Source organism: Phoxinus phoxinus (genome assembly GCF_949152265.1).
Source record: "Phoxinus phoxinus genome assembly, chromosome: 16".
NCBI classification, from domain to species: domain Eukaryota; kingdom Metazoa; phylum Chordata; class Actinopteri; order Cypriniformes; family Leuciscidae; genus Phoxinus; species Phoxinus phoxinus.
Window position 1 is genome coordinate 4,285,619 of NC_136891.1, and position 27,534 is coordinate 4,313,152.

Below are 27,534 nucleotides of genomic sequence, written 5' to 3' on the forward strand. Positions count from 1 at the left end.
TAAAATATAGGTCAGGTGTGAGAAGTAGATGCTTCCAGTCAAAATTCAAGTTTATTTTAGCAGAATCATATGCAAACATACAAACTACTATGCTATACAAAAAATACAAAAAATAATAACTGTGCAAAACTCCCTCTCCAGCTCAACTTGGAGATAATCTAAGGCACCTTGGTTAAAAAAAAAAAACCAACCTGCTTTGCAGTGATTTTATGTGTACCTGAATGAATATTCTACCGTAAAATTCTTTAACGGTAAAAAAAAAAAGAAAGATCTTGGCGTTGACACCAAATCTCAATTTTACTAAGATTTTACATTGTTAATTTTCCTTGATTACATAAACAAACTGACAAAATTATGTACTGGCCAAGTAAGGAAAGTGCTGCTTTTTAACCCACAAATGATAAAACACAATTAACGGATTTGTAAATGATGCACTACTCTAAGTAAGTGAATGTGACTTTTCTTTTTTTTTTATAAGATACCAAATGCTGAGATTAGAAAATTATAAATGGCGGTGAATTTTCACTTGTGAAATCTCTTGCTGGAGTTCTTTGCGTGGTCGATGAGCAGCTCGCAGGGGGTGAACTGGTTACCATAAACCTCTTCAAAGCGCTTCATTTTCTGGACAAGTTTGTCTGCTCCGTATGAATCCACAAAACGGAACGGGCCTGAAATGTGGGGGAAAAAGTGGGTTGCCAAAGTTTACTAAGCAAATCCTTAATTATCCCCAGGCACAATGCGGTATGCCACAGGGTTAAGTGTTGGGCCCGTATCATTTACGATAAATCATTTTAATTACAAGGTGTGCAATGTCTGTTACCTCCCAAGCAAGGCGGGAAGCCAAGTCCAAACACGGCTCCGATGTCTCCCTGCACAGGGTCGGGCAGAATGCCTTCCTGTAGACACAGTACAGCCTCGTTCACAAAACGAGACATAAGTCTGTACTGAATATCCTCATCGGTGGAGCTACAGAGGGACAGAAAGAAATATGAAGGTTTTTTCAAGGTTTAAGATGCTACAATCTGTGGCGTTAATCAAGTAAACCAACTTACACAGCAGGGGGCGCTGTTAGCTTGAAGCTCATAAGAATCTCTTCGGCTCCTGAGTTCACCATCTTTTCTTTCGACTTGGCTCCATACACATAACAACCCTTTCCAGACTTGCGACCTGAAGTGCACAGATATACATGCAATAACAATCTGAAAGCTGAATTGGAATACGACAAGAATAGTTAAGCTTTTTTTGCTGTAGTTTATTAAAAAAAGTAGTAGTTTGTAGTTTTTATTTTTAAAAAAAAGAAATTCGAACGAATATTAGGCAGCCTTTACTATTCGAACCATTTATGGGCATTATTTTTTGTAAATGTGTTTGCTTGTAAACGTTGTTTTCAATTCAGATTTTTCACGCCTGGTGAAGTTGTGAATCGCGAGCTCATTAGCAAGTCTATTATTAGTCATCTGGGCTCCTGTAGGTGACGTTAGCGCCCTGGTTAACGCTTATTTTGTATACCAAAACAATGGTCGCGATTTATTTATTTATATGTTTACAGTGTTTTTCTTCTGAAAACATCATTGCCTGCCTATTGACATTGACTGATACACTGCCCTCTGGTGGACAGAACATATACAACTTAAGTTTGACATCAATATAGGTCTTACTGAAGGCATTTAATGATCAAAATATTATTAATACATATTAGAATATTCATATTAATAAACAAACTATCTTCGAATATGATTTTTGGGCAAAAGTCAAAGCCCTATTACAGACATGGCTGATTCGCACGGGATTAAGATCAAAGACAACATCCGCAATTATTACAAATGACTAGAGGTCACCAGGTAATACTAATCCCGTGTGAATAGGGCTTAAGTCATTAGTCAGATTCATGTTCATTTTTGGGTGAACTATCCCTTTAACTTGCTATCAAGGTTCTGTAAGACCGACAATTCTGACCATTCATGAAGATAAAGCGGTATGTAGTTTAACAGATGTACCTTTGAACCCCTTTTGGACCATCATCTTCAAGACCTCAACATTTCCTCCTCCGAATCGTGTTCCAAAAGCCTTGCCAAGATCCTCTGCAACATGAGCAGCCACGTCAATACCGACCTCGTCAGCAAGTGTCGCCGCACCGACAGGAAACCCGAATCCTGTTGTCAGGGAATCCAGTTTCTTGGGCCCAACTCCTTCCTGCAGTCAAAGTGATGACACAGGAAGATTAGAGTTGGCTCATAGAATAAAAATAGTTTTGAAGTTACAGACAGACAAATTAAATATTGAATTAAAAAGTTGGATTAAATTGCTTCACAAAGAGACATTTTAACCACAAACAAACAATTAATTTTTTACATTTTAAACACCATGTCAACATCAAGGCTATCTTCATGGCTTTACGTGTATAAAATATATACAAAAAATTTAAGATTAATACAAGAAATGTATGAAATACATTCAGGTGATACGTTAAATACATAATTTAGGGTGTGTTCACACTTGTAGTTTGGTTCGGACCAATAAATACATTTGCAAATTTATAAATTAAATAAGTTTTATAATTAAATAAAATAATAATTTTATAATTAAATTAAATAAATTAATAAATTTAAATAAATACATTTACAAATTTAGTCCTGGAACAAATAAAGATAATTTTTTGCATTAGCAATTCAAACACCTAGAAATGTACCTGCAGCGCACGAACGGCCTCGGCTAACATGGGCGCCAGACAACGAGTGGTGTAAAACCCTGGGCCATCCTGTTAAAATATACACAGAGTCACTCACTGATGCCTGATGAACACTGAAAACATGTGACAGAACGTGTTCTTACCCCCACCACTATGATGACCTTCCCCTGTTTAAGTCCCACGGCCACGGCAGATGCTGTTGTGTCTTTGGAGGTTTTATCTGTGGTGATGATTTCCAGCAGTTGCATTTTATCCACAGGAGAGAAATAATGCATGCCGATCACCTATATAACACACAAGCAGTACAGAATTAAGACTTTAGCAAGAAATCACTCCTTCAGAACTGACTAATGACAATTAAAACACACACACGCGCACCTTTTCAGGTCTCCTGCTGGCTGCTGCGATGTCTTTGATGGGCAGAGCGGATGTGTTGGTGGCAAAGACACAGTGAGGAGGAATCACCTGCACACAGGACAGGTATGGTCAGTTGTGTATACGACTAGAAGCGCACCAGCACGCCTGTATAATCGCACTCAACAAACACAAAGCTGAACTCACAGCCTCAACCTCCTTCAACACTTTATGTTTGATTGACAGGTCTTCAAACACGGCTTCAATGACCATATCCACATTCTCGAAACCACGGTAGTCCAGCTGTCCCGACAGCAAGGACATTATCCCATCTCTCTCGAACGTCGTCAGACTCTTCTTTTTTGTTTTGTCGTTAAGGCTGAGAAAGAAACAATGAAATGTATTTATTAGGTTTAAATATAGGGTATACATATATACATTTAAATGTAAATATATTTGTATATGGTGAATATTTAAAAAATTTAAACCCGTTATTTCATCTTAGTTCAACATGGAAAACATTTATTTATTTTGTATTATTTTTATAGATTTAAAAATGTACAATATATATATATATATATACACACACATATACCGTACATATATATATATATATATACCGTACATATATATATGTAAATAAAAGTATTTTATAAAAAAAAATATATATATATATATTGACACAAGAAAATAATAAAATAGTAAATATAATAAAAAGTCTAAAAAGTATTGTCTTTTTTTTTTTTTTTTTTAACAAATAAATGTATAGAGAATGCACTTACAAAATGGACCTTTCTAGCCAAAAAAAAAAAAAAATTCACAATAGAAATATCTAGACTTTCCAGAAAAAAAAAATAACTCTGGCATTACTGTGTGAACAATATTTCCAGGATTGCCATTACTGTGTGAACAATACCTTCAATAGTTTGATATTTTCATATTTGTATTTATTTTTATGCTTAAATATGAATAGAGTAACAGTCTAATTTCATGGCCGTCTCTGAACAGAAAGATCACAGCACTGACATCTGGTGGCTCTCAGCTCTAATTGTTTCTTTCTAATGTCATGGAGTGCAGCGCCCTCTGCTGCCTCACACTATAACCTGCAGCTGATGTCTCCAAGTCAAGTGGGTTTGAATATCTGTTTAATATCACTGTGTGTGCTACACTAACCCCTTGTACACCTGTTGTTGACCTCTGCCAAGTCCTTCCTGTGTCGTGTCCTTTAAGATGGTGGACACACCCTTGTCTACCGTTACCTGGGCAACGCCTGCTCCCATAAGGCCCGCCCCCAGGACAGCCAGCTTTCTAAAAAAAAAAAAAGTCAAAAACACAATCAGTTATAACACTCATGTCCTGATGACATCATACCACTAAGCCCCCTCCCATCAGACGTACTTCACTTCTCTCTCTGGGTGCCCGAAGTGGTTCTTTTTGCAGGCCACCTGACCATGATACAGGCCAATCAGGGCTCTGGACTCTGATGTCATCGCCAGCTTGCCGAAGTTCTAGAAAACAGACAAGATGAGCTGCATGAATCAATTATGCTGAAGTTATTTTAAGTAAACCTGTAAAGCCTACCAAATAAAATAATATTATTTCTATTATTACCTTTATGTAACCAGGAGAAAACTCTTAAAATCTCTTTTACAGGAGTGTAAAAAAATCGGCCAAGATAGACAGCCGAGTTTGCATATGCAATTAATCATCAAAGTTACAACATACAATTCAATACAATACAACCCCCCCCCCAAACAAAAAACAAAAAAATCTAACATAAACATAAAACATGCAACCAGTTAAAAACATTTACACACCATTAATTTGCTCTTGATAGCTTATTCTTTACTAAAAAAAGTATCAGCTATCATTCAAATGACAGAAGGCATGCAGTAGATTGTGTGCAACAGGTTTTTCAGCAAAGTTTTGCTCATGTTGATCATTTACTGTAGAGGCCTTTGCATATTAAATTAGTAAAACCCTGAAATCTGATTGGATGTGCCACGTTCAGGAGGGAATGATACTGACCTGAGATTCAGTCTGATATCCAGCAGTGTTTCCTTTTTCAATGCCCGTCTGAACACACTAAAAACACACAAAAACGTATGAGTTCATGAGCGCCTGAGCGTATGTGTGCCTGTGCGTGCGTTTACCTCTATAATCTTCAGTGGCGCAGGATACAGCCCTTTACTCTGTTTCATGACTTTACTGTGGACAGTTTTGTAGATCTGTTTCCTGACCGGTGGCAGACCCATTATAAAATCCTGCACCTCTGGAAAAACAGATTATAAAACAATAAAAAGGCCTTTAATAAACAGACAAGTCAAGAGTCTGTCTTATCTCATCTCGACACCGATGTGTTTGTCTTACTCTGCACGAGTCCTTTCTTCTTTTCCATGGTGACTTTTTTACCAGCGAGACCTTTAGCAAAATCAACAGCCACTTCCTCCAGATACTCGATGGTCCTCTCTTCTGGACTCTTCAGTCCTGGGCCTGCCACATAAAACACAAACACGTTATAGGGGTCCAATTCTGCACCTGTGCAGCTTTTAATCCTTCCTCTGAAGTCCACTTTGATGCCAGAAACCTTGACTAGCTTTTAGTTTTTTCCAAGATAATTTTCCCTTTTTAATTAACCAGAGAGTTGTTGCTTCTGAATCTTTAAAGTCCCCCTGCAGTCAATAATTGTATCCCTTAAAACTCATCTTTAATAATCAAAATACATATTTAAAGATATATATATATATATATATATATATATATAAAATACATATTTAATCCTTTTTTTCCAGTGAAAATAATTTCTTCATGTCTCAAAATAGCTTAAATGTCACTTTAAACCCTTGCTTCATTTAGTTTAATTTAAGTTGAACTAAAACTGAAATACAAGTAAATGAAACTTAAACTTATTTCATTTAGTCGTGATGGCAACATACATTTTTCATCTCATATTTATATTTTATTTTATTTCAGCTTCAAGTAACAAAACCATTTTTAATAGTTTTAGTGTAAGTTAACAATAACAACACTGTTCTGGAAAGGAAGTTATGCCTATAAATACTATTTTGAACTTTATTCTCATTTAAAAATAAAGCAGGGAAAAATCCTGTTTTCCATGATAACACCTCCTTGTATATATTTACATGATTCATCTGTGATAGAGGGACTGTTTATTTATTTATTATTATAATTGATTAAATCACCCAGAGGATCCACCAGCTGATGTACGAGCCCCATTTTTTTGGCTTTATCTGCCCGTATGTTCCTGCCGGTCAGCATCATATCAAACGCAGTGGGAAGGCCGACCTAAGACACACAAACATCATTATGAAACATACAACCCTTCAAAGTTAGAGAGCGTCAGTAGTCTGGGAAAACCCTGACGAACTTCCGGCAAATTTGAGATTTGCTCTGCAAGCCCGTCTGGCCAAGAGCCCATTCAAACCCATTTCCAATTTTTCCAAATCGAGGCACCAATCAGAAACGTTGAGGCAGGCTTTACATAGTGACGATCGCTCTGATTGGTTTTAGGTCTATCCAATTGTACCCAGAGGCATTTGAGCGACGTCCGTTGGTGACGCCCCTTTGGAAATGGGCTGTGAATAAACCTTCCCCAGATCCACTCTCAGTTACAACTGAGAAGGGTCTGGTGTCAACCAGGCTAGAGCGTCAGTAAACTCCTCACCATTTTGGGCAGCCTCTGAGTCCCTCCAGCCCCGGGCAGAAGTCCCAGCATCACCTCTGGGGTGCCCAGGATCGTCTTCTTACTCTTAGTGGCCAGACGGTACTGACATGCAATGGCAAACTGAAAGAACAAGAGAAATAATAACCATGTGTGAATTTAAAGGAAGGTTTATGGTCTCATTTAATATTATTAAAGGAGTAGTTCACTTTAAAAAAAAATTTTCCTGATAATTTACTCACCCCGATGTCATCCAAGATGTCCATGTCTTAATTTCTTATGTCGAAAATAAATTTAGGGTTTTTGAGGAAAACATTCCAGGATTTTTCTCCATATAATGGACTTAAATGGCAAGCAATGGTTTGAAGGGTCAAATGTCAGTCTCAGTGCAGCTTCAAATGCTCGACACGATCCCAGTCGAGAAATAAGGATCTTATCTAGCGAAACGATCTGTCATTTTCTAAAAATAAATAAAAATGATATACTTTTTAACCACAAATGCTTGTACCATCGTACAATGCTTGTACAAATCTTGTACCATCTCTGAGATGCTCCACGCATAACGTTATCACGTTGGAAAGGTCACGGGTCACGTAGTCAGAAGTACCGACCCAGTGTTTACAAGTCTGGAGTAGGAGGACTGTTCAAAGTTATTGTATGTTGAATGACACATATTTATATGTATTTGTGTCAGTTTATTGTTTAAAATGGTCCTTACGTGTGCATATCCTGGATGTTTAACGATGTCACGCGTGACCTTTCCAACGTGATGATGTAATGCGTGGCGCATCTCAGAGATGGTACAAGACGGGCATTTGTGGTTAAAAAGTATATAATTTTTTATTTATTTTTAGAAAATGACAGATCGTTTCGCTAGATAAGATCCTTATTTCTCGACTGGGATCATGTCGAGCATTTGAAGCTGCACTGAGACTGACATTTGACCCTTCAAACCGTTGGTTGCCATTGAAGTCCATTATATGGAGAAAAATTCTGGAATGTTTTCCTCAAAAACCCTAAATTTATTTTCTACTGAAGAAAGAAAGACATGGACATCTTGGATGACATCGGGGTGAGTAAATTATCAGCACATTTTTATTTGAAAGTGAACTACTCCTTTAAAGTCGGCATGTTATCATATGACACTGTTCTGTATTAAGCCCGTTCACACCAAGAACGATAAGTATATTAGTGTCCACACCACCGGATGATGTATCGCTCTGTTTATTACAAGTGTAGTTACTGTCTACTGTCTGTTAATTACTGTAGTTTTGTCATCTGCCGCTTTAAATGCTCGAGCTCTTTAAAGCAGGATAGATTCCGATTGGCTGTCAATGTTTTTAATCGTTAATCAGCTGGAAAAAAGTGATTCCAAATAAATTGTTTCTCTGTCCTGTTATCGTTATAGCTGTGGTGTGGAGTCTTCTTTTATATTTTAAACGATTTTAGAACTATATCTTTATCGTTATAGTTATCGTTCTTGGCGTGAACAAACCTTTATTCAGTATACAAATAAAGGAAACATCTTACTTATAAATAATGCTGAATAATAATACCTTTTTGTTTTTTTATTATTAAATTTATACACTTCTTAACTGTGAGTTAATTTAGTATTATTTATGTACTATTAGAGTATATATTAATATTTTGAATTGGCTCTTATTTTTTAATTTTCAGTTTGATTTTAGTCATTTTGTGTACTTTTGTCATTTTTTGTTAAGTTTTTATTTTTTTCTACATAGCTTTAATTATTCATTTTAGTTTTAGAAATTTTTGTTTCTCAACTTAAATGTATTTATTTCAGATAGTTGCCAAGGCAACGGTTCTAATTTTCAAAAAAGTTTCATCAAAATTTTTATTTTATTTATGCTTTATTTTAATTACTGACAAATGTTATTTGTTTTTATAGTTAACAATAACATCACTGCTGTTCACAGAGTTAAAGGCATCAAAAAAATTATTTAATGATTTATTAAAAGCAAATAAGAGTGAAATAATACAAGTGAATAAATAAACACATGATTATGTGCTGACCTCCAATCCACCGCCCAGACAGGAGCCGTTAATAGCAGCCACAATAGGGATGGGGGATTTCTCAATCTGGTCAAACATCTTCTGTCCTTCCTGTGACAGTGATGTCACTTCCTCCGCTGTGCTGCAGGCCTGAATCATACTGAAAGATGAAGATGATGATGAATATGACTCTCTATAAAAGGTCTAAGCAATCTGTGTGTGTGTGTGTGAGAGTGTGTGTCGTACTTGATGTCGGCTCCTGCGATGAAGCATCCTGGTTTTCTGGATATGAGGACGGCGCTCTTCACTGCTGAATTCCCCCAAATCTCATTCATCACCTCCGTCATCTCTGCCTGCATCTGCTTGGACAGAGTATTCACCTACAAAACACACAAAAATGATATACATTCTCAGTTCAAAAGTTTGGAGTCGGTACATTTTTAAATATTTCTGAAAGAAGTCCCTTCTGCTGACCAAGGCTGCATTTGTTTGATGAAAAATACAGTAAAACAGTAATATTTTGAATGATTACTACAATTTAAAACAATTGTTTTCTATTATATTATATTTAAAATATAATTTATTCCTGAAATGGCAAAGCTGAATTTTCAGCATCATTACAGTCTTCAGTGTCACATGATCCTTCAGAAATCTTTCTAATATGATGATTTGCTGCTCAAGAAACATTTCTGATTATTATCAGTGTTGAAAACAGTTGTGCTGCTTCAAATTTTTGTAGAAACCGTGATAAATAGTTTTTTTCAAGATTCTTTAATGAATTAAAAAGTTTAAAAAAACAGCGTTTATTTGAAATAGAAATCTTTTGTAAGATTATACATTTCTTTACAGTCACTTTTGATCAATTTAATACATCCTTGCTGAATAAAAGTATTAATGTCACGTGGTTTCAGACTCGATCGGAATCGGACGTTACCTCCCGATCAGGACTCGGATATATATGTATATAAATTATATTCTCATTATTTTTTAACACATCTATAGTTATGCGGTGGCACAGAGTTAGACCCTTTTGACTCCACACAGAAACAGCAACGCGTGCGGCATGACATCACTTTGTTCATATCACCAAAAGTGAAGAATTTATGTTATTTATTACTTGATTGTTCAAGCTCACAGAAGTGCTCTGTTTGTTAACAGAGTTGTTGAATGTTAAAATAAGGTGAATTAAATAAAAAATAAGGAACGTCCTGGATCCATTTTTTCGCTCTTCTTTATTCTTTTTTTATGTATTATAGAAGTATCGAATCGGGACTCAGTATCGGTAGATACTCAAAATCAAATGACTCGGAGGCAAAAAAACCTGATCGGTACATCCCCATTAATTTCTTTAAAAAAATGTGTACTTACCCCAAACTTTTGAACAATAAACACTTTGATCAAACTTTTAATAAATAAACACTGACATTATTACATCAGAGGAATCATGGGAGAACAGAAGAACACACCTTTGAGTTTGGATCATTGATTCGTACCACAGCAACATTATCTTTGACTTCATAACTGACATGAGTGCGAGCTGCAGACAGAGACAAATGATTAAAAATAAATCATTAAACATATTTCTATTCATCAATTCTGTTGTTAACAGTTACCCAGCACAGCTGATGATACAGATAGACTTCTCTGTCCATGACCTATGACCCAAAAACATACATAAACATGTCATGATCACACAAGTATAAAGTTCAACATGAATCTTCCATGAGAAAGTCCTTCAAACCACATAGAGGTAATTTCCTTTTAACAAAGTAATATTTATGAATATTGTATCAGAAAAAAAGCTGGTTTGTGTTTATGATTAAACAAGTGATTTATAAACTCTTATTCTGTATCTTATAAAATGCAGCTGTAAATAAAAAAATATTCCATGTTAATAGGAAACATAAACTGTGTTATGTTAATAATGCCTTTGAATAAGCTCTGCTTAAAGTTTTTTTTTGCCCAAACAGATTATAATCATTATTTTATTGATTATATTACAGTATGAATTGTAAGATACATTGTACATCACACAGTAGTCTTGAATATTATATATTTAATTAAAAATGGGGTCAAATGCAACATCTTTGGCCTAGAATCCAATTGTCATTGAACTTTGTCCCAGTTCCCCCATACAACCCCACCTGTCACATTCACATGACCAAACACACACACACACACACACACACACACACACACACACACACACACACACACACACACACACACACACACACACACACACACACACACACACACAACACACACACACACACACACACACAACACACACAACACACACAACACACACCGTGTCTGTGTGTGACTGTGTGTCCAATCAGAGGTCAGCAGGTCATAGAAAGTTTGTATTAGTTAAAATAATACTAAAGAAATCATAAACTTACAATAAAACATTGAACAAATTCACATCAATATACATTCAATGTTATAGCTGTTGATTAAACAGGGTTTAAAGGCTTTTATTAAACTGATAATTGACAATTGATGCTACATGTACAGTATAACCTAATAAAATATATAATGACTATTTTTTAATGTTTTTAAAAGAAGTCTCTTATGCTCATCAAGGGCAAGGCTGTATTTATTTGATAAAAAAACAGAAAATATTGTACAGTGATATTGTGAAATATAATTACAATTTACAATAATGGTTTTCTATTTGAATATACTTTAAGATATAACTTATTTCTGTGATGCAAAGCTGAATTTTCATCTGAAAATTCAGCTTTGCATCACAGAAATGAATTGTATTTTAAAGTTGTTGTTTTTTAATAGAAAACCATTATTTTAAATTGTAATAATATTTCACAATATTACTGTTTTTCCCCCCCATCAAATAAATGCAACCTTGATGGGCATAAGAGACTCCCTTCAAAAACATTAAAAAATTGATAATGTTTCCAAAATGTATGTACCGGTATATAAAAATAATAATGCAAATAACAGAACGTCTCTTAAATTGTTTAAAGGAGCATCTGTATTCATTTTTTTATGATGTCACAGTAACTGTAAACACAGTTGGATGGTAGCCTGTCACACACCTGTACAACTAATTGTATATTACTAATCGTGTATAGAATTATAATATAGAATGTTATACACATTACACCATTATTATTATAATTATATTTGCTTAACTCTGTGACCCACTGACCAGTACTGTAAAAACTAGGTGAAAGTTCAATCATGCAGGTCACCTCATTCTCTCCTTGTTAGGACTCTTAACCACACTTAAAAGTGCTAATAACGGATATACAAGTACAATATAAAACAATATAATTTATATGCACAATAATACGTTTATGAATATAAGTTTGTCACCTGTGACAGTTTTCGCGGCTGAACAGCAGCTCCGCGACAACAGTAGTCTCGCGCTCGCCATCCTTCTCAAAACGACGTCACCGTCAGCGCGCGTGTACGTACTGACGAGCGCGAGCAGCGCGAGCCCCTGCAGCCGCCATTTAGGCTGCCAACTTAGCGCCTTTAAATAAAATTATATTCATATCACCGCCATTTAGTGCATATAATAACGTTTTATATGTATTACTTGGTGTACATTGATGTCAATAAAACTTTCTTTAAAAAATAATAATAATAATATAAAGTAAGTATCCGCGGTATTTTTCCTTGCTCAGGCAGTTATTCGGGTTGCCAGGTTGACGCGGGGTCCTGCGGCTCGTGCACTGCTGTAGTCATTAGACAGACGCAGGTCGTCTAACATCGCACTCTCTCGCTCCACATTTACAACAGTAGCAGGTAAAAATATGATTTATGTACTTATATTACATGACAAATTGTGTTTATATGATAAATCCTGATGAATGTCTTAAACTGGGTTATTAGGCATGCGGAAGAATGAATCCGTGTACTTGTTTGTGTGTTAAAGTGTTATTTTTATGTTACATTACTGTTGCTTTACTGTTATGTGTGGTTATATCATGATCAGTGTTGTTTTATAATGATGCCAAGATCTTAAGTAGCTGTTTAGGTGTTTAATACGTGTTTGTCCTTGTCCAGTCTACTGACTGAAGTAGGTGAAGGGTCACACACACACACACACACACACACACACACACACACACACACACACACACACACACACACACACACACACACACACACACACACACACACACACACACACACACACACACACACACAACACACACACAGGTTAGTGTAAAGTATCAAAAGCAAGTCATTGCATTGATTGATGCAAAATGTCAAAGCAAGTGCCATTTATTTAAAAGAAAGATAGCACAAGCAAAGGGTTCTCAATCAAAGAGTTTTAAATTATACAACAATATGTCATTTGAACATATAGATAGTCAGTATTCAGTATATTTGTGGTTAGTCGAGCATGTTGATCGTTAATCTGATGGTCTACACCTGTGGTTCCTCTGCTAGGAAAATCCATACATTACAGTCACTAAAAATGACCAAAACATCAGCTGATTCAAAGACATTGAGACTTCAGAAAAGTGAGAGTTAGTGAAGAGAAAATATCCTGCAGCATTTGAGCGCAAATTACATTAGTTTTTATATTTTGTTACTTAAAGGGTTTTATATATATATATATATATATATATATATATATATATATATATATATATATATATATATAATCTCTCTCTCGCTCTCTCTCTCTCTCTCTCTCTCGCTCTCGCTCTCTCTCTCTCTCTCTCTCTCTCTCTCTCTCTCTCTCTCTCTCTCTCTCTCTCTCTCTCTCTCTCTCTCTCTCTCTCTCTCTCTCTCTCTCTCTCTCTCTCTCTCTCTCTCTCTCTCTCTCTCTCTCTCTCTCTCTCTATATATATATATATATATATATATATATATATATATATATATATAATCAGTTTATATTCATCTTGCATACTTGCCTATAAACCGATTCTAATGTATTCTGTCGGATAGATTATGCGTGCAGTTGCTTTGAAATAATTGCTGTTGAAATATAGCTTGAAATAATTGAAATTGCCTTGAATAAAATTATTCATACTTTTGGCTCGTCTTCCAGATAATCAAAGATGGCATCTATGTTGTTGACTTCACTGAGGAGCAGTCCACTGGCATCTGTGCAGACTGCCCAGTTCGGTAAGACGTCCTAGGTCTCCACAGAACTAATGAACACTTCACATTATGCAGATTACTGAACATTTAACTTGTCATTATCACTCATTTAAACTGTTTCTCTCCAGCTGCTCGTTCTCTCAGCACATCTGTCCATCTGCAAGCTCAAGGTATCTATAGCAATTTGCTTTGCTGTATTCTATATTAAGGTCCTCATAAAATGAAATAAAATAAATATTTAATATTTCGTTAGAGTATTAAAAGAAAAATGCACATTTCTTAAAATATTTTTGTTGTTCTTTTCTGTGTCTTTTATAACCAAATAGCAAAGAGCAAGAAGACGCTGGCCAAACCAGGAATGAAGAACATCGTTCTGGTGGACGGCGTCCGAACCCCCTTCCTGCTGTCTGGCACCACGTAAGACCTGGCCTGACAAGTTGCACACAGTGTTTAAGTGAAATTCAAACTGAAACAAAAACAATCATTTGTAAAGAGGAGAAAGGAGATTAAAGCAAGACTGTTTATATGGACTACCCTGGAAATCTGGGTAAAATCCTTTCAGATTTGGGTCTGGATTTCCAGGCTATATATGGACTGTATTTAAAGCAGACTAAAAAACTGAAATATAGATGTCCTTGATAACATTTTATAATACAGATAGTTGTATTAGACTTGTGATAGTCTGTGTAGAATCAGTAAGAATGGGTTGAGAATTGCAAACAATCAGTAATGTTGTGCCATGTGTCATAATTTTCAAGCAAAAGTGTTGATTTGATCAATAATCCATTATGTTGATAATGGATAATAGGATACATCTGCTCTTTGGCCATATTTGGACACATTACAACAAATCTAAGCTGTCATGTTAATAATGAAATCCAAGACAAACATTTTGTTGGCCCGAAGTCAGGTTAAGATTTTTTTTTTCTAATTTCCAAAAAAAAAAAGTAAGATATATTTAGGATGTGAATGAAGATGGTTTGTATCAAAATTCTGTTTTATGGAAAAAATAAGGACTAATTTATGCATTTGGCAGAAAATAACTATTTGACAGGCACTTTTATGCAAAGTGACTTACATCGCATTTAAGGTATATTTTTTTGAGCAGACATATAAGGTAACCGTTAATTCAAGGTTACAAAATCCAAAACTATATGGCATGCAATTTAACTTCAAACTACAAATGAATGTTTTAGGCTGAATTAATTGCAAGTTTAGGATAAACTCTTACCAGAATGTTTTAGGCCCTGTTACCACCTGGTATTTAGATGCTTTTTGGTCAATCGGATCTCAAGCAGATGTCTCTTTTGTCCACTTTCAACCACTTCTGTCCTGATTTCTTCGAGAGGAGTATAAATGCATGGACTTTTTTAGATCTTTCAATCTACTGGTAAATTGCGTGAGCTTATTTTGTCATGAAAGGAGACGACGGAGAAACACACGGAGAGCATAAGCTTTAGTTTCTGCTCTGACAGCCACAAGACCAGCCGAACGCTGTGAGTGTGTGTTAGAAACAGAGGTGTCAAAAGTATTCACATTCATTACTCAAGTAGAAGTATAGATACTAGGGTTTAAAATGACTTCTGTAGAAGTTGAAGTATCAACTCAAGCTTTTTACTCAAGTAAAAGTGTAAAAGTACATGGTTTCAAAACTACTTAAAGTATAAAAGTAAAAGTAATGCAAGGCAAAAAATGCCATTAAGGACAAAAGCTTAGACCGCGCCAAAGGGGCCTATAGTGCACCCCACCTCCTCAAAAAAAAAAAAATATATATATTCTAAGGCCATAATGACTATAATGTTATATATATTAAAATCTAAATGTTAAAAAACTTGAGGCACTAGGCTATAGCTGTATAACAGGTATACCTGTTTCAGCCACATATAAGGATTTCAGATATTGCCATCTTTGTGGGGATATTTTGACACTATAATGGTTGCGCGCACACACACACTCTCTCTCTCCCACACACACACACACGCACGCACTCTCTCTCTCTCTCACACACACACACACACTCACTCTCTCTCTCTCTCTCTCCACACTCTCTTCTCTCTCACACACACACTCTCTCTCCTCTCTCTCTCTCACACACACACTCTCTCTCTCTTCTCTCTCACACACACACTCTCTCCTCTCTCTCTCTCTCTCTCACACACACACACTCTCTCTTCTCTCTCACACACACACTCTCTCTCTCCCCCCTCTCTCTCTCCCCCCTCTCTCTCTCTCTCTCTCTCTCACACACACACACACACTCTCTCTCTCTCTCACACACACACACACACACACACACACACTCAGTCTCCCTCTCACACACACTCGCTCTCTCTCACACACACGCACACACTCTCTCTCCTCTCTCTCTCACACACACGCGCGCACGCACACACACACACTAACGATTATGTTTGCCACTTATCCCGCGATTGTCATACAGTAGGCAATATTGTAAAAACGGCTGTCCCCAAAGCAATATTTGACGCGATTTGCCCCGTATTCTTGAGCACAAAACTGTTGATTTCTCCCTCGCTTACCGCATCTACAGTAGGTTTCCTTCGGAGGAGTTTTGCCGCTTCGCACAAACCAAATGTAACTACAGCGCGCCGCGCGGACAGCCTCTCACAAGTTAGAAAGAAAACACAAAGCCAATCAGTTTAGCGATGTGTGTTCAGGAGGCGGGACTCATATCTATTGTAATATAATTGGCCATTTTTTGAACGACGACAAGCCAGAATGAAAACAAGCGGGAATGAAAACAAGCAGAAATGAAATAGGAATAACGAGGCTATTTTTAAAATGTAAGGAGTAGAAAGTACAGATAATTGCGTGAAAATGTAAGGAGTAGAAGTAAAAAGTCGGCTGAAAAATAATTACTCAAGTAAAGTATAGATACCCAAAATTTCTACTTAAGTAATGTAACGAAGTATTTGTACTTCGTTACTTGACACCTCTGGTTAGAAATCAGGAATGGAGAGAGAACATTGTGCTTGGTACGTTTTTCATCTTCAAACCAGACTTGGGTCTCCAGCCGACAAAGTTTAAAATCCGTCTGGCTAGTGCGCTTTTCATAATGTTTATGCATTAGGTCAGTAGGCGGAGAGTAGATGGTCTTTTGTGGCTGTTTAAACTCATTCGATCACATGAGCGTTTACACTACGAAAGCAATCCGATCGAATGTGTTTTCAACTCCCTCTGGAAGTGGTCAAAAAGTGGACGAGCTCAAAACCTTTTAGACCCCGTTTACACCTGTATTTAGCGTCGTCCACTTGTATATCCGATCGAACAAAATGCATCTGAATACCAGGTGTGAACAGGGCCTTAGGAATATCAATCAAAAAACTGTGAAATCATTCTTTGTGTGTCTCTGTTTTTGTTATTAGATACGCTGATCTGATGCCCCACGATCTGGCCAGAGCAGCATTACAGTGCGTCTCCACATACATAAACATATACATACAGTATAAAGATTCACTCATCACTCTAATGTTCAGGACTAACTGTCTGTCTGTGTTTTTCTTCAGGGGTCTGCTGAACAGAACCGGTATCCCTAAAGAAGCTGTTGATTATATTGTCTATGGAGAAGTTATTCAGGAAGTGAAGACCAGTAATGTGGCCAGAGAGGTCAGTCTGTCCTCTAGTCAGTGATGGTTTCTAAAATAGAATTTGGATGTTGAAGCTATTTTTAGTTAGTCAGGTCTGTGTTTATTGATTGGCTGCTGAGAAGCATGCTATCAGACTGACCAATGAGAGTTCGGGCATCTGTACAGAGATTTCATCTTATTACAAAGCATTACTGCAGTGTTTGTTTGTATATTGGGTACTGAATTTAATAGCCCTTTACCACATTCCTGTTTATCAGTTCAATTCAATGCAAGAGCTTTATCTTTCCATTAGGAACGAGGTAGTCAGCACATACTATGCATTCAAACATAAAGCGAACACATTCACAACATATATTTAAATACGTAAATAGTTAAAAAGCGGCTTTACTGCTCCTGTGAATGTTATATATATTATTTTTCCCTTGACATTTTAAGTTGAATTTATTTTGTGGCAAACAGTGCAGGCAGCTCTCTGTGTCCCATCATCGATGAAAGACCCTTTCTTAGAAACATTACTTGGTTTCTGAGTATAAAATTATTTAGGAACGATGTTAATTTTGAATTACATTTTGTTTTTTGTTTTCTTGTAGGCGGCACTTGGTGCTGGATTCTCAGATAAGACTCCTGCTCACACGGTGACGATGGCGTGTATTTCCTCCAACCAAGCAATGACCACAGGTACTGAACACACACAATTTGTGACAATATTGAATGCATGCAACTCACTTATACAAACACATCACTCTAAACAACTATGATCGGTTAGTTGCATAAACATATTGAAATTGCATTAAGCTTTAACATTCTACAGCAGAGGCAACTTAACAGTTGATTGTTAATTTGTTTTCTAGCTGTCGGTTTGATCGCTGCCGGTCAGTGTGATACTGTGGTCGCCGGTGGGGTCGAGTTTATGTCTGACGTTCCGATTCGCCACAGCCGGAAGATGCGGAAGACAATGCTGTCACTCAACAAGGCAAAGACCCTCGGGGCTCGACTCTCTCTGCTGGGCTCCATCCGCCTCGCTCACCTCGCACCTGAGGTACTACATTACCCATAATACACCTCACATTTTACCCCCAGTGCACCTCAATTTGATTATCATTAAGGTACTCCGCTCACATCACAGAAAACAATTTACCCATAGTGCATTTCTCACCTGAGCGAAGGGCAAAGGACCCGTTTCATATCTAGAAACCAGAATATCATAGATTAGTAACTGCTCAGATATGCAATCAATGCAATAAAACTAGACATGGAAATATAAACTTGAGATGTTCTAATAAACCTAAGGTTTAAATTTCCATTTCTAAAAAGTTACATTTACAGGTGAAACTCGAAAATGTTTAATATCGTGCAAAAGTTCATTTATTTCAGTAATTCAACTTAAAAGGTGAAACTAATATATTATATAGACTCATTACATGCAAAGTGAGATATTTTAAGCCTTTATTTGTTATAATTTTGATGATTATGGCTTACAGCTTATGAAAACCTTTTCACAATATTACTTTTCACTAATTTTGAATTTGGGGTTTTCATAAGCTGTAAGCCATAATTATAAAAATTATATCAAATAAAAGGCTTGAAATATCTCACTTTGCATGTAATGAGTCTATATAATATATTAGTTTCACCTTTTAACTTGAATTATTGAAATAAATGAACTTTTGCACAGTATTAAAATTTTTCCAGTTTCACCTGTATACTTTTTCAATATGTATTTTATATTATTTATTATAATTTACAGAGATAATTAGCAAAAATAGCTAGTAATTTTGCAAGAAAAGGCTATAAATTCCAAACAATAAAGACCACTATAAACTCAACACTTTTGCTTGAAAATTATGACACATGGCACAACATTACTAATCGTTTGTAATTCTCAACCCATTCTTACTGATTCTACACAGACTAATAAAACTATCTGTATTATAAAATGTAATCTAGGACATCTATATTTCAGTTTTTTAGTATGCTTTAAATACAGTCCATATGGTATTGTTGAGTGCCCTTCCTTAAAAGCTGTTAAATGTCTGTCTCTGAATGTGTTTAGCTGCCGGCAGTGGCCGAGTTCTCCACAGCCGAGACAATGGGTCACTCCGCGGACCGTCTGGCGGCTGCATTCGGCGTGACGCGTTTAGAGCAGGATGAGTTTGCGTTGCGGTCTCACATGCTCGCAAAGAAAGCTCAAGACAGCGGACTGCTCAGTGACGTCATCAACTTCAAAGTGCCAGGTGAACAATTAACAAAATTACAACAGCACTGGCCAACTCATTTCAGTTTGTGACCAAAAAACATTAATTCAGCTTTGCAATTTGTGAAAGTGCAATACGCAAATGATTTGAACAGAAATAATACTGTTTATTGACAGGTCTGTTGCATAAGTTTGATTTAAACCGTTCAGATTGTTGCTCAAATGTTGTGATGGTGTGTTTGTCACAGGGAAGGATATTGTGTCTAAAGATAACGGGATCCGTCCTTCCACCATGGAACAGATGGCCAGACTGAAACCCGCCTTCATCAAGCCTCACGGCACCGTGACGGCCGCAAACTCCTCTTTCCTGGTCAGTTCATCTGAGATAATGTTGATTTATCTAGTTTGTTTTTATCCCTTTAATTTAAGGAACATCTGTCAGATTTGTCATCATTCAAAGATGAACTCTCGCTGTGTGTGTGTTTTCTCACTCAGACTGACGGCGCGTCTGCAGTTTTGATCATGTCAGAGGAGAAAGCTCTTGCTATGGGTTACAAGCCTAAAGCATATCTCAGGTACAAAAACAAAAATAATGCCTTGCATTTAAAAACTACCACCAGCAGCATCTCACTGACATCATCTGTGTTTTACTAAACAATTTAGCTGATCTGTGCAAATTTACCCATGAATCATGGGTATTTTTTTAAATGCATTTATAGAATTTAAAGGGTTGGTTCACCCAAAAATGAAAATTATCCCATAATTTACTCACCCTCCTCAAGCCATCATTGTTTATTATTTTAGGGGAAATAAACCATAAAACTGTTGCTGCACATTAAATTGGTGTAGGTGAAAAATATTAATTTTATCTTTAAGTAAATCTGATGTTTTCCTGAAGCTGTTGATATCGTGGAGTGATCAGTGTTTATAGTGTCCCGTTACAGCAGACAGACGTCATGTGCTCGTCTCTACGGCACACAGCGGCCCGTGGTGCTGATGTTGATATTACTGTATGTCTGTGTTTTTACCTTCAGAGATTTTGTGTACGTGTCTCAAGACCCAAAAGACCAACTGCTTCTCGGGTGAGTTCCTGCTTCTTTTCTTCTTTCCTCTCTCTTTCTCTTTCAGGCCTGTGAGGTTTTGTGCTGTGGGTTTTGTTATTGTTGTGGTTGGGTTGTGTTGTGGCGTGTGAGTTCGTGACTGACATTCATTCAGTCTGCAGAAAAATGAGACTCTCTGGTATAGATTCTTATTTGAAAGGTTTTGTGTAGGTTTACATTTACGCATTTGGCAGTTTTTGTTTAAAGGTTAATTTTCTTCATATTCTATCTATATTTACTTGTAGTTATTCTTAATAGATACAGGCTTATAATTAGTTAAGCAAGTATATTTGACCAATATTGACACTTTGACTTTCAATTCTACTTTGGTTCCCGCACAAAGCTTAAGTAATTTATTGCTTGCATAAATTATTTAGCTTTTTACATGTTTTTATTAAATGTTTTTGAAAGATGTGCTCATATGCTCATCAAGGCTGCATTTATTTGACCAAAAAATACAGTAAAAACAGTAATATTGCAATTTAAAACAACTGTTTTCTATTGGAATATATGTTAAAATGTAATTTATTTCTGTGATCAAAGCTGAATTTTCATTATCATTACTTCAGTGTCACATGATATTTCAGAAATCATATATATACTGGTGAAACTTGAAAAATGTGAATATCGTGCAAAAGTTAATTTATTTCAGTAATTCAACTTAAAAGATGAAACTAATAATTATATAGACTCATTACATGCAAAGTGAGATATTTCAAGCCTTTATTTGTTTTAATTTTGATGATTATGGCTTACAGCTTATGAAAACCTTTTCACAATATTCTAATTTAGAATTTGGGGTTTTCATAAGCTGTAAGCCATAATCATCACAATTATAACAAATAAAGGCTTGAAATATCTCACGGCATGTAATGAGTCTATATAATATATTAGTTTCACCTTTTAAGTTGAATTACTGAAATAAATTAACTTTTTAAGAAACTTTTCTGATTATCAATGTTGAAAACAGTTGCTGCTTCTTTGCTTAATATCTTAATGTTACAATTGATCAATTAAATGCATCCTTGCTGAATAAAAGTTTTTCCTGACCCCAGACTGTTGAACAGTGGTGTAACTCAAGTGCTAGTTAGATCACACAACAATTTTGCATAGTGCCATAAATAATTATTTTGTAATTATTATTGTTGAAGTACACACATTTTTACTGCTGTAGTAATATATATTATATTGATTATTGATCATTATAGTGTCAAAAATCAGAAATAAAACTAATTGAATTTGGTTCTGCATATTGATTAGGAAAAGTAGTAGTAATCTGTCACCTCTAATATTAAGTGAGGTTTAAATACAGTATGTATTTTTTTAATTCTCTGTTTCTATTTCTTTCTCTCTCATGTCACTCACACTCATATCTGGGGTTTTTTCTTTCTCAGGCCGACCTACAGCACTCCAAAGGTCCTGGAGAGGAGCGGACTGACAATGAACGACATCGATGTGTTTGAGTTTCATGAAGCTTTTGCTGTAAGCAATCACCTTCAAGTTTTCCATTAATACTGCTTTAAATATCCTGTGTTCTACGGAAACTTACTTAACAGTTATTAGTGAGTGAATGGTGTTGATGTTCAGTTTTATTATTTCTTTTACAGGGTCAGATCATGGCAAACCTGAAGGCAATGGACTCTGACTGGTTCGCTCAGACATATATGGGCAGAAAATCTAAGGTAGGTGTGTGTGTGTGCTCACACTAGGTGGCGTGAAAAAATGCTTAAAGATTGTCCCATAGGTTGTGCATTCAAAGCCCAGGAGGGTTTGTTTCATGAACTATCACCGTCGTGCCCTTGAGCAAGACACTAAACCTCAGGATACTCCTGGGGGATTCAAGTGGCAATAAATGTCACATTGCGTATGAAAACATCAGATGAATAAAGAATAATTATAGAAACCAGGGGCCCTCATTTATAAAGACGTGCGTATAATGATCTTAAATGCGAATGTATATGTTCAGAAAGTATAAATGATTCATAAAACGTACGTATGCAAATGTTCCTAAATGCATCTTTCTTTAAGCATTGTAGTAGTTCATTTTAAATTCAAGTGCAAGTGCATCAGCTCCACCAGAACGGCCACACAAATCTCCTAACGGTTCAGAGGAAGTATGGCACTCATCATCAATGGGCAAGGAAACCCAAGCGCACTCTGAAAACTTGTGTGCGGTATATGGCTCTGTTTCTGTGCAACCTGTGTGTGTAGGCATATATTATTATTATTTTCAGGAAAAATAATAGAAATATTATAAATAATATATAATTATAAAATATAAATCAAGTAATTTCACTGATTGTAATTATTAAAAAACAGTTAATATTATGCGTATTTGTGCACATAATTATATAAATGCATATTATGATTGTCTATTTATATTACATTTTCATAAACAGTTAATTGTTGAATTAATTGTATTACTTTTATGAAATCCATTTTATTTTTTCCCAAATACATTTTTTTCCACTTTAATTTTTCTGGATTTTTTTTTTTTCATTAATTTTTTTTTGTTTTACTCCATTTTAATGGTTAAATTAAATTTTAATAAATTAAAAGCATGGCTAATTAATTGAAATCATGAAACTTACACAATTTGGCAACAATTTATTAATAGTTTAAACAAAATCAAGTTTTTTCTTCTTCTCAAATTCAATTAGATTTTTTTTCTCAAATTCTGTGTTTTCTGTTTTAAGTTTTCTGGATTCCATTTGAATGGAAATTAAAAATTTGCAGAAGTCCATGTTGTACAGTATTCAGTTTTATGACTGTATTCCGGAATTCTGTCCTCGTTTTCCTCATAGCGGAAATCATAGGGCTCTATATTTAGGATCAAATCCGATCATATGATGCGTTTTATAAATGAGGATTCCGTTTTTTTTACTTTCTAAAGAAAATGTGAGTTGCGTTTACCATGCAAAACTCACTATTTCTTATGCATTGATTTATAGTTGCTTACGATGTTTCACTAGTCGACTCGAAATTGGTTGGAAACCCTCTGTTGATGAGCAGTTGTAATGTTGATGATATTGATGAAAATGAAAACTCATGATCATTGTTTCTCTGTCTTCTCAGGTCGGTGCCCCTCCAATGGAGAAGTTTAACACATGGGGAGGTTCTCTGTCTCTTGGGCATCCATTTGGGGCCACCGGCTGTAGACTGGTGACCACCGTAGCTCACCGACTGCAGAAAGAGGGCGGTCAGTATGGTCTGGTGGCAGCGTGTGCCGCTGGAGGACAGGTGTGTGACACGATCACTTCTACAACGTACTGTACAGATTCTCACACGTGTGGAAATATCCTCATAACATCCTCTTGTATGTGTGTTGCAGGGTCATGCTATGGTGATTGAAGCTTATCCTCAGTAATCTGCGTACTTCCACACACCGTAATGCTCTGTACATGCACACGAATAGTTTTTGTAAATACTAACGTGCCGAAATGCCTTGAAAAGAAATGTTCCTGAAAGTTATCTGGAGGTTCTTCATTTGAAATGATGCTTGTGACGTGGATGTAAATGGTAATGTACTATAGCTTTATTTCAGAACATGTTGAGGATAAGATTAGATAAATATTATTTTTTTGCATGCTAAATATAGCACTTAAAATCAGGCCAGTTAAATTTGGACATTACAGAAGAAGGCTACAATTCACATTTGATTTGGAAGGGGTGATATGATATGGAATCTAGAATTCTAGATTTTGTTTGTTTGTTCTAATTCTAAGCATTCTAATCTCCAGATAAAGATCATTTTATCTATCAATTTAGCAGCTGGATCTCTTATTGCTGTTTATATAGCTGGGTCTGATGTTGTTTCATACGGCAATATTAGCAGATCCATTGTCAGTTGGTGGCGTTTAGCTCTTAAGGAATGGATTGTAAGAAGGACTGATCCTAGAGCAGTCATAAAGACAAAGGTTACGTACTTAAACACACGTGTGCCTCAGATTCAAGCAGGTGAACCTCTGAACCTTTTCTAACAGTTTGTACAAATAAACATAATTTGAAATCGCCAGTTACGTTCATGTTTTTCATGTTACATTCTATAAGGTGTGTGTGTTCTATTACATGTTAGTTGCTTAGTAACAATTTATGGATTATTCCACTTAAGGGCTTTTTCATATCAATTTATTTAAGTGTAAAATGTATACAAAAATGATTTAAGCAATAATATATGTATAATTTTGTGTTTGTCAAACGGATATGTATATATATATATATATATATATATATATATATATATATAAAAATTAAATACATTTTATGTTTAATTAATTGTACATTTTAATACCGGTAATGTTATTTCTGATGGGTTGAAACACCTTGGGGACACAATATTTTTTTATATAATACTATTTTTATATAAGTTTAATATAATACTAAACATGTTCTAGTTCTACTTTTGTAGCATTTTGGATTTTTTGCATAAACCTCAAATATTAGCATATATAAAATATATTTGGTGATGTTATTGTAATGTGACTTATTATATTCTAGAGATAATAATATATAGCCCTCAGTCATGAAGAATAAAGGCGCTCTAACTACGGATTGCCTGATGTTGACGCAGCGTTACGTCACGTGCAACGCAAGTTTTTGCGCACATTCATAAGCGAAGCGCTGTTTACTGAGTGTGTAATTGTATTCATATGCACCCAGAGGATCATCCTACTGCGCCGTGAATCCCTTGGTGTGTAAATACGAGCGTTTCAACTCCTCAGAAGATTGAACTACAAATATAGCCGTTGGACTGAATCGCTACGGCGTCACGATCCCAGATGAACGAAGAGGAAAAAAAAAATATTTCCCTCACAAGTCCGCGCGACACGGATCCGTTTCATCCCGCCCCCTTCACGACACAAGTTGTTTTCCTTCAAATTGCTCGTTTGCCATCATTTCACATTCCGCAATACGTCGGCTTCATTAAATTATTTTTAAACGAATTAATTCCAATATTTATCACGCCTCTAGCCTACTTCTATATTTGCGTATTAATGTTGTTATTTGTGCAGAAAAGTTTTTTGGAGCGCTTCAGAGATTTTGAACAGGAGTGAGGTGGAGAGAAAAAATGTTTTTATCCGGATGCAAAACGGAGTAAAATGTAAATAGCGGGTTGCGTGTCGGTTTTTTTGTTTTAACCTTCAAACGTCGTGAACCCGCGAGACGGGCGCCGCAGCGCGCGCTTTGATCAGCCGCGCGCCTTTTATGCCGTTTGACTGGAGAATGCGCGCGGTGCTGTCGGTACAAATCTGCCTCACACTCCTCACCCCGTCAAACGGAGAGATGGAGGTGAAAGAGGGAGAGAGAGAGAGACAGGTGGAGGGAGACACTTTAATCTCGTCCTTCTGCTCGCGCTCGCACCTGCAGAACCTCTCGCGCGCGCTTTAAAGAGGAGCGCGTGCGGCCCCCGCGCGCCTTCACGAGTTTAACGGTTACCGGCTGCCGCTGCGAGGCCATAATGACAAACACAAGCTGTGAAGAGAATATTATAACATTTTAAAAGCCTCCTGCTCAGGCTCCTGGGAACCGAAGGTAATTGTTGATCCGATATAGGATAAAATCTGTATTCTAAACTTCGTTTGGGGAAATTTCCCGTTAGTAAACAGGTGGAGAAGATAAAGGAAGTTATAAGCTCAGATGTTGATTTTGTAGTTTCATGACTCACTTTCTCAATAGTATTTGGTTTACATTTGTTTTGGGAAGGTTTCGTCAACTAAGTAGCTACCAACATGGTATTCTCAGGTAACTTGGGGTAAAAAAATACACCATAGGCCTAATACATTAATATGGTAGGCCGCCGCCTAATCATTTCTTTGTTGCCTTTGTCATTTATCTTTTTGGTGGGGCCAACATTTTTCATCTGTAATAGACCAGCATAAATTCACACCCTGGCCGGCAATTATTCAATGACCTTTGACCCTTTAAAGTGATTTTTCCAGTCATTTATTGAGGTTTGTCTCACACATCCTAGTGAGCTCTTTGGGGCCTCTAGCGCAATTAGCTAACCGTCTACCATCAAGATGCTTTACATCACAACTTTTTTTGCCACTGTGAATTTGTGTGTGATTTTCATCATACTAATTCTAACAGGAAGAGCTCACACAACTACTTAATATTGTAACCTTGCAAACTTATTTTCGCAAGCATGAATTTAGCTAATGTTTTTGGTTACTGAAACATTTAATGTATACTATATATGTGTATGTACGTAAAAAGCTGCTTAATTGTAACACCCCCCAACTTTTGACTTTTCTTTGCAGGGATTGAAGTCTTAATTGGATGGATCTTTTGTTCAACAAGACCGGTTAGTGTAAACTCAGATCCTATAATCAGTTTTTTAGTACACTTAAATGAGGGAAGGAATCCAAGATCAGTGCTTTCTCACTCACTTTCTCTCAGAGAACTTTGGTTCTTTAATACCTTTCTTTTATATCAGTGGCACATGCAGCTGTAATGTGCGTACCATGAGCACATGACAAACGCTTTTGCTGTGAATATTTCAGCAGTTATTTTGTGTGTCCCGTATTTCTGTCTGTGATTTGACCGAATGTTAGCAAAACGGCCTGAATCGATTTGCATTCATTCGGACCGGTCTCTCAATGGACTTTATGCACAGCTGCACTACTTCCTGAACTTTAGCCAGCTCCTTTGTTTCCTGTCTGCCTTTATTGGACAAACTGATTAATCCAGGTGTGCCTGACCAACAACAATGATCAGACACACCTGGATTAAACAGTTTGTCCAATAATGGCAGACAGGAAACAAAGGAGCTGGCTAAAGTTCAGGAAGTAGTGCAGCTGTGCATA

The 27,534-nt window shown here is 36.3% G+C and overlaps 3 protein-coding genes across 10 annotated transcripts in view; 2 read left to right on the plus strand and 1 right to left on the minus strand.

Annotated features, from left to right (window-relative positions):
- Window positions 1-32: 32 nt before the first annotated feature.
- On the minus strand, window positions 33-12,213 carry hadhaa (hydroxyacyl-CoA dehydrogenase trifunctional multienzyme complex subunit alpha a). Its single transcript, XM_079584105.1, has 20 exons — window positions 12,081-12,213; window positions 10,352-10,393; window positions 10,205-10,275; window positions 8,985-9,118; window positions 8,760-8,898; window positions 6,729-6,848; window positions 6,247-6,349; window positions 5,414-5,536; window positions 5,197-5,315; window positions 5,072-5,128; window positions 4,442-4,551; window positions 4,217-4,351; window positions 3,251-3,422; window positions 3,068-3,154; window positions 2,833-2,973; window positions 2,690-2,758; window positions 1,998-2,193; window positions 1,053-1,167; window positions 821-966; window positions 33-668 (listed from the first exon to the last, which is right to left on the minus strand). The coding sequence occupies exons 1-20, from the start codon at window positions 12,139-12,141 to the stop codon at window positions 523-525; spliced, it is 2,286 nt and encodes a 761-aa protein (XP_079440231.1). The 5' UTR covers window positions 12,142-12,213; the 3' UTR covers window positions 33-522.
- Window positions 12,173-24,743, plus strand: hadhb (hydroxyacyl-CoA dehydrogenase trifunctional multienzyme complex subunit beta). The gene is made up of 16 exons (XM_079584106.1): window positions 12,173-12,515; window positions 13,777-13,853; window positions 13,958-13,999; window positions 14,156-14,246; window positions 17,213-17,257; window positions 17,354-17,453; window positions 18,025-18,112; window positions 18,286-18,473; window positions 19,488-19,668; window positions 19,877-19,998; window positions 20,124-20,203; window positions 20,663-20,710; window positions 22,123-22,210; window positions 22,336-22,410; window positions 23,804-23,968; window positions 24,060-24,743. Exons 2-16 carry the CDS (start codon window positions 13,787-13,789, stop codon window positions 24,093-24,095), a joined length of 1,416 nt encoding a protein of 471 aa, XP_079440232.1. The 5' UTR covers window positions 12,173-12,515; window positions 13,777-13,786; the 3' UTR covers window positions 24,096-24,743.
- Window positions 24,744-25,715: 972 nt separating this feature from the next.
- The window catches only part of tfap2d (transcription factor AP-2 delta (activating enhancer binding protein 2 delta)), a 123,432-nt gene continuing 121,613 nt past the window's right edge, over window positions 25,716-27,534 (plus strand). For 7 of the 8 annotated variants that reach the window (XM_079584626.1, XM_079584627.1, XM_079584633.1 and 4 more), the window contains exons 1-2: window positions 25,717-26,260; window positions 26,989-27,032. The gene's annotated coding sequence lies outside the window, so the exon portion shown is untranslated. Of the gene's footprint in view, window positions 26,261-26,988; window positions 27,033-27,534 lie in introns of all 8 variants that reach the window. The other variant, XM_079584632.1, reaches the window with a different exon arrangement.